The 14,469-nt window shown below is 38.7% G+C and overlaps 1 protein-coding gene across 1 annotated transcript in view; it reads right to left on the reverse strand.

The window, feature by feature from the left end:
- The window catches only part of pik3c2a (phosphatidylinositol-4-phosphate 3-kinase, catalytic subunit type 2 alpha), a 98,040-nt gene that overhangs the window by 14,999 nt on the left and 68,572 nt on the right, over positions 1-14,469 (reverse strand). Inside the window, exons 12-23 of the mRNA XM_061894502.1 lie at positions 13,360-13,482; positions 13,120-13,287; positions 12,906-13,023; positions 10,450-10,592; positions 8,442-8,633; positions 8,278-8,371; positions 8,092-8,186; positions 4,738-4,918; positions 4,481-4,585; positions 908-1,000; positions 680-809; positions 451-587 (exon numbers count right to left, since the gene is read on the reverse strand). Coding sequence (XP_061750486.1) covers positions 451-587; positions 680-809; positions 908-1,000; positions 4,481-4,585; positions 4,738-4,918; positions 8,092-8,186; positions 8,278-8,371; positions 8,442-8,633; positions 10,450-10,592; positions 12,906-13,023; positions 13,120-13,287; positions 13,360-13,482 — 1,579 coding nt within the window. The remainder of the gene's footprint in view (positions 1-450; positions 588-679; positions 810-907; positions 1,001-4,480; positions 4,586-4,737; positions 4,919-8,091; positions 8,187-8,277; positions 8,372-8,441; positions 8,634-10,449; positions 10,593-12,905; positions 13,024-13,119; positions 13,288-13,359; positions 13,483-14,469) is intronic.

A 14,469-nucleotide genomic window follows, 5' to 3' on the forward strand; every position in this document is an offset into this window, starting at 1 on the left:
CTTATTAGCTAATGGGACTGTAATCAGAGGAAGGTTATATTTTAAATAAAAATGTTTAAATCTAATATATTTTTCTTGTGGTCCTAATTTTGCATATGTCATAAAAATATCAATAATTATCTATATCAACCCATATAAAATACTTAGGACATGATACAGTTTTCAGGACGCATTTGTTCGCTTGATGCTGTCAGATTAGCAGGACACTGCCAGCATGTGTCATCAACATGCATCATCACGACATAACAATAGTATTAAGATCTCTATAGTCTGCCTAATTTATATCATAAATCATGCATCTCTAATAAAGGTGAGTATCAAATTCGGTACTTTTATAGGTAAAATTCTGTTATTACAAAGGATACATTTGATATTGTGTCGCACCGGCTAAAGCACTTGGCAGGCAAACATGCAAACTCGTATCATTCATGTAAAAGAAAGCTAGCGTACCTTCTCGTACTCGTCCTCAGCAGGGTTGTACTTGCGGAGCCACTCGGCCAGCGGCTTGTCCTTGAAGGAGCCAGTGACGCCGTACTCCACCTGGATCTTCCTCAGGGTGTCGGAGGATGGCACCAGCTCCACCATGCCTGTGGCGACACAGCGCAGGGCTTGCACGTGTTCACGCTGGAAAAAAGGCCCCCTCTCTCACCGACAGAAGTGTTTGGCGAGCGTTTGCTACCTTTGTCCTTGCCCGTGGAGATGCACTTGAAGTTCACGATGCGCAGGTCCAGCCCCTCTTGCAGCCAGATGCGGTCCATGATGCGGATCATCTGCAGAGCCAACATGTCCTGCCTCAGGTCTTCTCCCACCTGCCGTGGTAGGGAAGGGAACAGATGACACTGGGTGTTCAACTTTAGGCCACCAGGGGGTGCAGTGTTACAAGGACAATGATGTGAAATGAGTGTACCTTGAACATAACGTTGATCTCCTCTCCCAGTGGGTCAGCATTGACCAGTGCCAGTTTGAGAGGAACAGCATTGGAGTTGAAGAAGGAGCAGGCCTGTCCACACAAATTCACACTTAAAATCAAGGAGAGGAAAACATGGAAAATGTGCAAGCGGTGTGACTTTATGTAATATTCAATAGCTTTTATTGATTTACTATACGCAAAAAAACTAAGGTTATGTAGTTTGAATAGTTAAGCAGTTTTGTTTTAGTCAAGTGCACACGCAATATTATGTGCAAATGACAAGACTCCAGGCAATGGCGTGCGTTTTGTTAACATCCGGTTTCGGCAGCACGGTTTTCAACTTTTTTTTTTAGTGGTCGAGTTTTCTTTACATCAATTGTAAATAGTGCACAAATAATAGGCTGCATGTATTAATTCATACTGTAACGACCAGCTAATGTTAATGTTTTAGGTTTGTGTGGCCGGGATTTGATGTCTGTTTTTCCCACGTTTCAAACACACCGTCCGTGCCTGAAAGCTGATTGGGGGAGAATGAGGAAGTGTTGTTGTGTGTCCGGGGAAGCGCAGAGACGAAATTGTTGGCATTAGAGGTAAAACCTGTTGGAATCTTGCCGTTTGTTATCATAAGATTGGTAATAAATGTTAAAAATAGTGTCGGACTTTGAGTGATTTCTTATAGGAGCTACAATACATTATATTACTTTAATTTGTTTTCAAGATAAAAAAAAAACATTAACCTTATAACCTTATTTTCAACTGCTGCAGTGTCCTTCCATTAAGTGCTTTCAAACCTAAGTAGAGTGTCGTCCAGTCTTCAAGCCGTCCATAGCGTTCTGCTCGTATGGAATCTTAATTCATTAGTCAAAGCAACGTTTGTCAGTTTTACAATACAACTAAAACAATTCATACTTACTAAACCATCCCATAAGTGATGTCTTTAGTAGTGTTTTCATGCATATTTGTATGTGCTATCGTAATGCAATGAAGCTACCATCAGAAATTCCTCAGTAAATTCACCAAAACGTCATCGTGGAGTTATTGAGTCTGTTTAACTGATTGGAGAGCTAGCTTCCGCAGTTAGTGGGTCCATGACGATGACTTCTGATTCGTTTGTATTTGTTTATTGTAGCATGTATATAAACATTTAGAAAATCCTTCTGTGGTAATAACTCATTTCACAACGTACAGTACAGGCCAAAAGTTTGGACACATTTTCTCATTCACTGCACTCTCTTTATTTTCATGACTTTTTACATTGTAGATTGTCACTACATCAAAACTATGAATGAATACGTGGAGTTATGTACTTGACAATAAATGGCGAAATTACCGAAAACATGTTTTATATTCTATTTTCTTCAAAATTGCTCTGATTGCTGCTTTGCACACATCTTGGCATTTTCCTGATGAGCTTCAATCACACCTGTGAAGTGAAAACCATTTCACCTTTTGAAGCTCATCGAGAGAATGTCAAGAGTGTGCAAAGCAGTAATCAAGAGCATAGGATGTCTATTTTGAGGAAACTATAATATTAAACATGTTTTCAGTTATTTCACCTGTTTTTGTGAAGTACATAACTCCACGTGTTCATTCAAAGTTTTGATGCCTACAATGTACAAACCCCGTTTCCATTTGAGTTGGGAAATTGTGTTAGATGTAAATATAAATGGAATACAATGATTTGCAAATCCTTTTCAACCCATATTCAGTTGAATGCACTACAAAGACAAGATATTTGATGTTCAAACTCATACATTTAAATTTTTATTGCAAATAATAATTAACTTAGAATTTCATGGCTGCAACATGCGACAAAGTAGTTGGGAAAGGCCATGTTCACCACTGTGTTACATCACCTTTTCTTTTAACAACCCTCAATAAACGTTTGGGAACTGAGGAAACTTATAGTTGAAGCGTTGAAAGTGGAATTTTTTCCCATTCTTGTTTTATGTAGAGCTGCAGTTGTTCAACAGTCCGGGGTCTCCGCTGTCGTATTTCACGCTTCATAATGCACCACACAATTTCGATGGAAGACAGGTCTGGACTGCAGGCGGGCCAGGAAAGTACCCGCACTAAAGCCACGCTGTTGTAACATGTGCTGAATGTGGCTGGGCATTGTCTTGCTGAAATAAGCAGGAGCGTCCATGAAAAAAATGTTGCTTAGATGGCAGCATATGTTATTCCAAAACCTGTATGTACCTTTCAGCATTAATGGTGCCTTCACGGATGTGTAAATTACCCATGCCTTGGGAACTAATGCACCCCCATACCTCCACAGATGCTGGCTTTTGAACTTTCTGTCGATAACAGTCTGGATGGTTCGCTTCCCCATTGATCCGGATGACACTATGTCGAATATTTCCAAAAACAATTTGACATGTGGACTCGTCAGACCAGAGAACACTTTTCCACTTTGCATCAGTCCATCTTAGATGATCTCGGGCCCAGAGAAGCCGGCGGTGTTTCTGGATGTTGTTGATTAATGGCTTTGGCTTTGCACAGTAGAGCTTTAACTTGCACTTACAGATGTAGCGACCAACTGTATTTAGTGACAGTGGTTTTCTGAAGTGTTCCTGAGCCCATGTGGTGATATCCTTTAGAGATTGAAGTTAGTTTTTGATACAGTGCTGTCTGAGGGATCGAAGGTCACGGTCACTCAATGTTGGTTTCCAGCCATGCCGCTTACGTGGAGTGATTTCTCCAGATTCTTTGAACCTTTTGATGATATTATGGACCGTAGATGTTGAAATCCCTAAATTTCTTGCAATTGCACTTTGAGAAACGTTGTTCTTAAACTGTTTGACTATTTGCTCACACAGTTGTAGACAAAGGGGTATACCTGGCCCATCCTTTCTTGTGAAAGACTGAGCATTTTTTGGTAAGCTGTTTTTATACCCAATCATGGTACCCACCTGTTCCCAATTAGCCTGCACACCTGTGGGATGTTCCAAATAAGTGTTTGGTGAGCATTCCTCAACCTTATCAGTATTTATTGTCACCTTTCCTAACTTCTTTGTCACGTGTTGCTGGCATCAAATTCTAAAGTTAATGATTATTTGCAAAAAAAAAAATGTTTATGAGTTTGAACATCAACTATGTTGTCTTTATAGCATATTCAACTGAATATGGGTTGAATTTGATTTGCAAATCACTGTATTCTGTTTATATTTACATCTAACACAATTTCCCAACTTATACTGAAACGGGGTCTGTAAATAGTCATGAAAATAAAGAAAACGCATTGAATGAGAAGGTGTGTCCAAACTTTTGGCCTGTGATGTACATATCTGTGGCTTATAGTCTGGTGCGGCTAATAAATGGAAAAATATTTTTTCCTTTTAAAATGTAATGGGTGCGGGAAATACGATATTATGAAAATTGGTATAATGTACATATTATGTATGCAAATAACTCATCTTTGTGTAATTGTTTCCAAAGCAAACAGTTCGTAATTTTTCTGATGTGACGCTGTGTTTCATTTTGTGTTCGGAATATAAAATGAAATGGGCCGAGAGCTTTAAACGCTGCACATCACATAAAAGGAGAGATAACCTTCACCCTGTGTGTTACCTTGACGTTTAGCTCTTTGGCCACCAAACTGGGGAAGAGAGGCAGCCGACAGCTATTTCTCTTGAAAAAGTTCTGAACACTTTCAAGGCCCTCCTGAAGAGCCACCTGAAAACACACACACACACACACACACACACACACACACACACACACACACACCCACACACACACAATCCCATGATGAACTCACGAGAAATGTGTTTGAGAGCAACAATACGTTCTGAATGCAGAGCAATCGTCGGAGGACGCACACTGACCTGTCTTGTGGACCCTCCGGCCTGTCTCACCCTTTCGGCCACGGCCCCGAGCAGCGTGACCAGCTGAGTTTGTTTCTCCAGCTCGGCCCTCAGTTTGCCGCCGCACAGACACAGCAGGGCGCCGAGCACGCGCTCGTAACGGCGCCCCGACACAGCATCCTGCACGGCGTCTTTGAGCAACCTGCAAACGACACGCACACAAGGTTCAAGGTGACTTTATTTGTGCCCAAAGGTATATTTGTTTTGCAGCGTGAAATAAAGGAGAACGGTATCTGCATATATATTAAAATAAAGAAAAGTATTAACACAAAACATAGCAAAACATGACAACAGGCTGCCAGAGACCAAGAAAAGAAGAAAGAAAAAGTCACATGAACAATAAAAAGAGTTATCAAAAGACAAAAATAAATAAATACGTGAAAAATAGCTTTAATTTGTTTACAGGCATGCTGAAACATGACTAAAGTGAAGTGCACCCACCGGACAAAACATTAGGTACACTGGAAAGCTCATAACATACTTTTTTTTAATATTAACTAGGGGTAAAACAGTACCCCTTAATGTATGACTCGGTTAATTTAGGGTACAATTCTCAAAAATAATAGCATTTATAGCATTTAAGATTTATTATAATTTTTCAGAATCTCAATCAGCAGTACTTTATTAATTCCCGAGGGGAAAATCTGATTTTTGGCACAGTCCCATTCAAGAGCAGACAAACATTACAAGGAGACAGAACAGGATCGCTGATGCTGACGCGTTTTAATAACTATACCTCTATTCATGTATTCATATTTACTGTACAAAGTACAATAACCTATCTGCATCCAAAAGCCAGAACATGTACAGTGTTGCTTTCATATGCACATTCAATATTCCACTTGAGGTTCATACATACACAGGCTTTGCCCAAGACTCGCAAGGGTGGGCAACCTTCACAATACCAAGAGCCATTTGAGCCATTTCCCGCCAAATAAAACGCAGTGGGAGCCGCAAACTTTGTTTGATCCCTAAAATGACGATAAAGGCTCTCATGGTTTCACTACACTTATAAACTAGCCTTAACGAAATCAAACTCTGGAAAGAAAACGACTCAAGTTTATTTGCTCTGATCAGCCTTCCACAGCAGTTCCAAAACTGCTGTTTTACGGTCATCTCCAGCTGGGTATATTTTCTAAAATTCTGTGTGTTTGTTCTGGAAATGTCTTCAACAATTGATTTTCTTTGGTTGTTTGCTATTTTATCCCCACATATGAAGCACACACATTAACCATCGTCAACAGTGGAGGCAAATTAATCTGTCCATAAAGCATTAAATGTTGCATTATACGTCAATTGTAAACCGCTAAAAAAACAATACAATTACTTGGTAACAAAAGCAGTTGCATTGTTTAGGGCAGTGTCAAATGGGGGTATGCGTACCCTTTGGGGTACTTGTAGGTATGCCAAATATTAAATATTCTAAAAATAGCAACAATTCAAAAATCCTTTATAAATACATTTATTGAATAATACTTCATAAACTGTGAAAAGAAATGCAACAATGCAATATTCAGTGTTGACAGCTAGATTTTTTTGTGGACATGTTCCATTATTATTGATGTTTAAGATTTCTTTTTTTGTGAAGAAATGTTTAGAATTAAGTTCGTGAATCTAGATGGATCTCTATTACAATCCCCAAAGAGGGCATTTTAAGTTGATGATTACTTCTATGTGTAGAAATCTTTATTTATAATTGAATCACTTGTTTATTTTTCAACAAGTCTTTAGTTATTTTATATATTTTTTTCTAAATAGTTCAAGAAAGACCACTACAAATGAGTAATATTTTGCACTGTTATACAATTTAATCAATCAGAAACTGATGACATAGTGCTGTATTTTACTTCTTTATCTCTTTTTTTCAACCAAAAACGATTTGCTCTGATTAGAGGGTACTTGAATTAAAATAAATGTTCACAGGGGGTACATCACTGAAAAAAAGTTGAGAACCACTGGATTAGGGGGTGTGTTACACATTTTGATCGACAAAATATTAACATACGTTTTATTTTTATATTACAAGATCACAGAACTCTTCAAATAACAAATTAAAATAAACTAACTAAATCAAATTAATAAAAATTAAATAGCCATTATTCATTGACATTTTGTGTCAAAGGCAAGCTAAAGGGACCAAGGGCAGAGGCGCAGGTTGCAGAACCCTGCCCCAAACAGCCAAGATACCTGTGGTGGTGAAGGCATGGTTATGGGCGTGGCTATGGGCGAGGTCACTGTGACCGAGTAATTAGCAAAATTTGCTGTATTTGGTGAAAAAATGTATACATATATTTTTAAAAACATATTTGTTATTATTAATTAGTATTAACACATATTTTTTAATCGTTTTGACATATTTTCAATTGTGGCTGCTTATTGTATTTTTTCAAGTGTCTAGGAACTTTTAACTATTTCTTCATAAAAAACAACGAGCAACAAATCCAGCATCATTTTATGGTTTTATTATAAAAAAGTAGTCATATTTAGAGACTCTACTGCTGTCCCTCGATGTCCCTGACTAAAGAGGCTGTAGCGAGCATGACGTCACATTTGCTTCACGTTTTTACTCCAGTTTGACTTTCTTTCCTAAAAGCTGCCACTGTTCTCTTAATATTTGCACATTTTGTAGATGGCTGTCTGCGGCTATATCTGGCATATATTAAAAGTTACGTCAACATTGCAGACATGCTGACAATGCTCCAGACAATGGCGTGCATTTTGTTAACATCCGGTTTCGTTAATCAAAGTATTTTCGGTGGTCGAGTTTTGTTTACGTCACTTGTCAATAGTGCGCAAATAGGTTATATGTATATAAATTCATACTGTAACGACCAGTTAATGTTAATGGTTTTTTAATGTATTTTCTCATGTTTACAAACACACCGCCTGTGCCTGAAAGTTGATTGGGGGAGAATGAGGAAGTGTTGTTGTGAGTCCGGCGAAGCGCAGAGAATAAAGTGTTGGCATTAGAGGTCAAACCTGTTCGAATTGTGTCGTTTGTTATCATAAGATTGGTAATAAAAGTTAAAAATAGTGTCTGATTTTGTGTGATTTCTTCTGGCGGGTACAATTCATTATATTACTTGAATTGGTTTTCAAGTGAAAAAACAACAACCTTATTTTCAAGGTGTGAAACTTTGTATACATTTTGAATGTGTTTTGTGTTTTTCCCAAAATACTGAGCAAATTTAAAAGTACTGCAATAATAATGATATTTGTGATAATTTTGGTCAGAATAACCTTGGTAAGAAAAGTTCATAACCTGACATTCCCAACATCAGATGAGGACCACAAAAGTAATTTGTATCTGCTCACCAGTAGAGGTAGTGCGCGATGTTGATGTTGCCGAGCGCTCGCGACAGCAGCAGCAAGACGAGGGCGCTCTTGAGGTGACACTCAAACTTTAAAGCCTGCAAGGGGACGACAACAACCACGCAGCTCATTAAGAGGCCCCAAGTGCCAAGCGTGTTTGTGTGTCTGCATGCCAGTCAGTGGCTGCACCTGCACTAATTGCGGCAGGTAGTCTGCCAGCTCGTCGTCGCTGCTGTCCTCGATCCAGCTGACGGCCACCCGCCTCACCTCGGTATCCGCAAACCTGCACGTAGGGGTCAATTGGTAACTTCAAACCAAGCAGTGCGACACACGCGCCGGCGTGGGAGACATACTTGGAGTCGAGCAGCTCCAGTGCGGTGACGGTGGGCAGCGGGGGCCAGTGGTGCAACAGGGCGTGGATGTGAGCCATGCTGGCCCAGTCCCAGCTGGGCGCGCTGGCCAGCACCTTGGGGAGGCTGCTGGGGTGATCCCTCCGACAGTTGAGGCGGTGGTCCCAGAGGAGCTGGTGGTCGGCCCGCTTCAGCCTGCGGAGGAAGGTGCATTGAAGACGCTTCCTGTTCCTCGTCACTCATAAAACACAATATAAATGGGATTTGTCTGTGGAAGTTGTCTTAACAACTTGTTACAGAAGGTGGCGCTACGCATCGTAAAGCCACTTCTTATACACCTGGGGCTCCATGGACTTGCCCTTTTTCATAGCAAAGATTAAATGAAATTTTTAATTCGGCCCGCCGGACACTTCCAAATTTTTTTTAGGACCTTTAACATCAAAACTGTAGCTGCCATAATGATGTGCAGTGTTATATGATTATTGATACCAGATCTTTATGGTTTAGCATCGATTCTCAAAACAAAATATCGACACTTTTGATACTTCAGCCCAGTGATGTCCAAACTTTTTCCACCAAGGGACGCATAGTAACAAGTCAACGTTTGCGGGGGCCATATTGATATTGTTAAAGTTGTGTGTTATAGGTTATAAAATAAATAAATAAATAGGTTGTACTTGTATTGCGCTTTTCTACCTTCAAGGTACTCAAAGCGCTTTGACACTACTTCCACATTTACCCATTCACACACACATTCACACACTGATGGAGGGAGCTGCCATGCAAGGCGCTAACCAGCACCCATCAGGAGCAAGGGTGAAGTGTCTTGCTCAGGACACAACGGACGTGACGAGGTTGGTACTAGGTGGGGATTGAACCAAGGACCCTCGGGTTGCGCACGGCCACTCTACCACTGCGCCACGCCGTCCCCTATAAGTTGATTAAGTATATTATTAAATATTAGTTGGACCATTTCAGCTTTTTCTCCTACTGATTCCTACTAAAATTCTGATTAGATAGAATGTGTAGATCTGAGGCACAGGATTACTTTCAATATGCTTAGTGTATTTATAATGGGGCGTGGCCTGCGCGTGCCCAGCTAATCAAACATCTGTGATCAATTGGGATGTAACATAGAAATGTGCTTGCTCACACTTTAATACATCTGAACCTTTTTTTTTTTTTAACGTATGTTGTTTTCTAAATTTAAGCCTACGCCATTTTTTTTAATACATGACACCCCTAGTCTGCCAGAGAATAAAAATACGTCACAAGAGGGATCAGATCTTTATCAAAAAAGAAACTGGTGATACAACTAGTGACTTCTGGTGATATTAGGGACTTTTGGAGATTAACATTAAGTACGTTTTCAAGTTTGTAATCATTTTTCAGCAATGGTCTTTTAATATGCAACGGATTCTTACTGTTTTTGCTTTTTTTTGTGGTTCGCAGCTGACCTCCCTGTATAAATAATATGTAGCTCTCCGGGGATCCAGCGAGCACCAAAATACAAAGGGAGCACACAAAAGCAGCTCAACAAGCCCTGTGCCCACACGGGGCCGGAGACAAAAATGGGAAAGAACAGGACGAGGGCGGCGAGGGCCCGATAAGAGAGCGCTCTGTGCTCCGGTGCCAGTGGAGTTGCATGGTTCTAGGCAACAGGGCGGATACTTGGCTTTGACCAAACAAAGAAATGCAAAAACTCATGTAACAAAGAAAATGTGCCAATCAAATGATTGCGGTGGCATCAAAAACTAACGCTTAAAATAAAAACACACACTCCCTCTAAAACAACTGCATGAGAGAAAGTTCACAGAACTAAACATAAGTTAGTCAGGAAGCATTTCTTTCATGAGTTGCTTTGGGGGTTTGTGTATTTTTGGCATTTGCAGCATTTTGCTTTTCTTGCTGGTGTAAGCAATTATTTAAATTATTTCACTGTTTGGCAATACAAGTTTTTCAAGGTGCGTCATCGAAACCAATTGGCACCACTGTTTAATATTAATTTTACCCGAAATTAGATGCACGGCTGCAGATTTTCTCCAGCTTGCGTCTCAGGTCAGGGTCAAGCTCCTCCAGTTTGTTGGGCTCTGGGCTGGGAGCCTCCTGAGGGCCCACATACAAAACATCTAGCGTCGACTTCGGAAAATCCACCTGTTGGCGACAAGTAAGAGTTCCAAACAGGTCACATTCAGTAATAATGGCCAATGCAAAACCAGAAATTTGGTTTCCATTAAAGGGAAACTGCACTTTTTATTTGATTTTATTTTGCCTATCATTCACAATCCTTATGCAAGATAACACGTTTTTCATTTTTTTATGCATTCCAAATTTTAAGCGCTAGCAAAAAACAGCTAACAATGAAGTTGATTGAAGTTGCTCTAAAAAACATCCATCAACGTTTTATATACATGATATAGGTATATATGTAATGTAGTAAACAGGCACATCTGTTAAAACGTAATATTTTTGTATTTTGATCATTTTTACCATACAGCGGCGCATCAATTTCACAGACGCGTCACAACGTTCACTTTTCCCTTCAACAATAACAATCCTACTATTCACGGTAAGGTTGTCCCAATACTAAAATGTATTTCGATACTTTTCAAAAATAAAAGGGACCAAAAAAATGTTTTTTAAATTACCTTTATTTTAACAGAAAATCTTATGATACATTAAACATATTGTTTTTTATTGCAATCAAACAACAATCTTGGCATTAAATAAGATGTTGAACATACATACTAAACAACTTGTCTTTTAGTAGTAAATAAGCAAACAAAGGCTCCTAATTTGGCTGTTGATGTATGCAATTACATATTGTGTCATTTCACATTCTATTATTTTGTCAAAATTATAATAGATTATTAAACCACTTGTTCATTTACTGTCAATATCTGCTTACTTTCTGTTTTACCGTGTTCTATCTATACTTCTGTTAAAATGTAATAAGTACTTATTGTTCTGTTGTTTGGATACTTAACATTGGTTATAGGTGATAATACAAATGTTGGTATCAATCCAATATCAAGTAGTTACAGGATCATAAATTGGTCATAATTACAGTTCTCCTGTGTCCAGGATCAAATATTTTGTGATACTAAAAAATATCGACGTAATCATTGGAGTATCGAATATACACGGTTCTTGTACTTGGTATTGTCACAGTCGAGGTCTGTGAAGATCCACCCACGACATATGTTTCCATTCAGAAGCGGTAGCTTGCTGTTAGCGGTTAGCTATTGTATCCCTAACATGGATGTATGTTAGAACTAAATAAACATTTCGGAAATCTGATTTTTCTGAAAGAAAAGAATGAAATGACTATTTCAGTACCTGTGGGATAACAATGATAGATAATGATGCATTTTATTTTTCAGTAACTATGTAATTTATAGAGAATGTTTTATCCTTGCCTGAGCATGTGGAATTCAATTATTAATCAACTTACTGTGTTATCATAATTAATCTATGCAGGCTGAATTGTAATAATCTCAGCTTGAAGAACATATATCTAATTTCTATTCGATTATTTGAATGTTTATAGGTTATCATCATAGATGTCTTCAAAACTATGATTTTTTATTTATTTAATTGCTGTTGTTTCAAATAAAAATAATTAATAAAAAATACTAATCATGTTGCAATATTTTAACATGTCACTCTATGGAAATAACATTATTTTCTGATAATTAAAATTGAAAAACACAAAAAATGATTGACCTCTGATTTTAAAAGAGTATTTATGTTAGTTATAAAATAAGTGAGAGGAAATTATGCATTTACTAAATAATTCAGTTTTAGTACATATTTCCGTACTTACCAGATATTTCTGTGATAAAAGCGACAACTCTTTTCTTCGATCCCAACATTGCTGCAGCGTAAAATGCATTTCGCGTAATTTTCCCCTTTTCTTAAAAAGATAATTATTCCTGAATAGGCTTTGGAATATTCTTCACGGACTAACTGTAATTTTCTTTTGGGTTTAAGAGTCGTATGAGATTTTTCTCCAGCTGATTCAATGACCGTCAATTCAGTTGAGAACAATTGCGATTTGGTGCCTAGTATTTGGCGGAGGAGCTATAAATAGCCTTTCGCACAGCATACGGAAACGCTCAACAGGAAGTTATCAGCACTGTCGGTTGTATTTGCTACGATACGGTTCTTTCGCGAGTTCACGAATACATATTTTTTTAAAGAATTTGTAAGTTTTATCATTTTTAACGGAAAACCGTAGTTTTTACCACAGCAGCCGTAAACCGAAATGGATTGTCAAAAACCGTACTCAACCGTGGTTGTTGGCAGGTATGAAAGTTCATGACAACTTTGACTTCACACGTACGTGTGAAAACACACAAAAAACAAACTATTTGAGAAATCAGAATAATATTAGTGCATGGAAACATAGTGAGTGGTTTCTACGGATCACTAAAGTACTCTCAAAGTACTGACAGTAAATACTACCTGCAGCACGATCCGCTCTGCAGGCATCTTCTTGCGGCCACTGGTGGAGCCGGCAGCAGGAGCAGCGCACTGGGTGGAGGTCCACAAACACAGTAGCCTGGTGTCGCTGGCAAGAACCCTGTGAGGCACAGCCCGCCAGGAACAGCCGCTTTGAAAAACAGTTGCAATCGTGACACCTGAATGAAGTGTCATTCATGCTGTGATTTTTTTTTACCGTCTGAAGTCAAAGAGTGGCATGGACACTTTTCCCAACATCTCTGGGGCCTTCCTCTGCTTGTTGGAGTCCGGAGAGCCTCCGGCGTTCTGGTTGAGCACGGCATACAGAGTCAGGCTGAGGATGGACTCCAAAGGGAGCACTGCCACTGCGATGGGGAAGTTGATGCTGGGACCGAGTGACAACGTCAGTGAAGGGGACGTGACACACACGAAGAAAATGGATGGAAGTGTCACTTACAGCTCATCCCATTTGATGTTGTAGAAGTAGTTCTTGTACGTTCCCACTCTCTTGGACTGGACCGGCTTGAACAGGTTCTTGCCGTTGTGGGTGAGGGAACACACCAGGAAGTATTTCTCGTAACTGTAAGACATTCATGACAAAAACTTCTAAAATGATATTGGATACCAGTAATAAGTTTCTTTTAAATACTCAATACATTTGAGGACAAGGTAAATCTGTATTCCCTTCCTCTTGGCTGAAACGCTAAGATTCCCAGCCTGCTCGCCTGTTTTGTTGAATCGAGGGTTGACTCCAGCCTGACACCTCCACCCCTGCTCAGAGCTGCATTGAGATACACTCCCCTTAACCAATTACGTCCAAAAAGAATCACTAGGAGTATTTTAACCTGCTGTCACTTTGCCATTGCCAAGATAAACAGATGGAAAATAGCATACCTATTTAAAAATAAAAATGATAAATATAGATCACGGAATATATTATTTTAAAACATATTATAATCATATTAATAACATAATACAATTTTTATAAAACATTGTTTATCAAATATTATATATAAATATAACAAATATTCTAGTCTTTTTCACTGTTTTCATTTGTATCCATTAGTTTGACAGGTACAATGCACAGACCAGAGTTTATTTTATAGAATTTTGTACTTTAAATCAATGTATATAATAAATTATATATATATAAGGGTGTCAAATAAAAAATTTAAACTAATGAAATAAACAACTTAAATGTGTTAATACGGTATATACATATACTGTATATATACAGTATATGTGTTAATACGGTATATACATATACTGTATATATACAGTGGGGCAAAAAAGTATTTAGTCAGCCACCGATTGTGCAAGTTCTCCCACTTAAAATGATGACGGAGGTCTGTAATTTTCATCATAGGTACACTTCAACTGTGAGGGACAGAATGTGAAAAAAAAAAATCCAGGAATTCACATTGTAGGAATTTTAAAGAACTTATTTGTAAATTAAGGTGGAAAATAAGTATTTGGTCAACCATTCAAACCTCTCACTGATGGAAGGAGGTTTTGGCTCAAAATCTCACAATACATGGCCCCATTCATTCTTTCCTTAACACGGATC

This window comes from Nerophis ophidion, linkage group LG03 (genome assembly GCF_033978795.1).
Source record: "Nerophis ophidion isolate RoL-2023_Sa linkage group LG03, RoL_Noph_v1.0, whole genome shotgun sequence".
NCBI classification, from domain to species: Eukaryota; Metazoa; Chordata; class Actinopteri; order Syngnathiformes; family Syngnathidae; genus Nerophis; species Nerophis ophidion.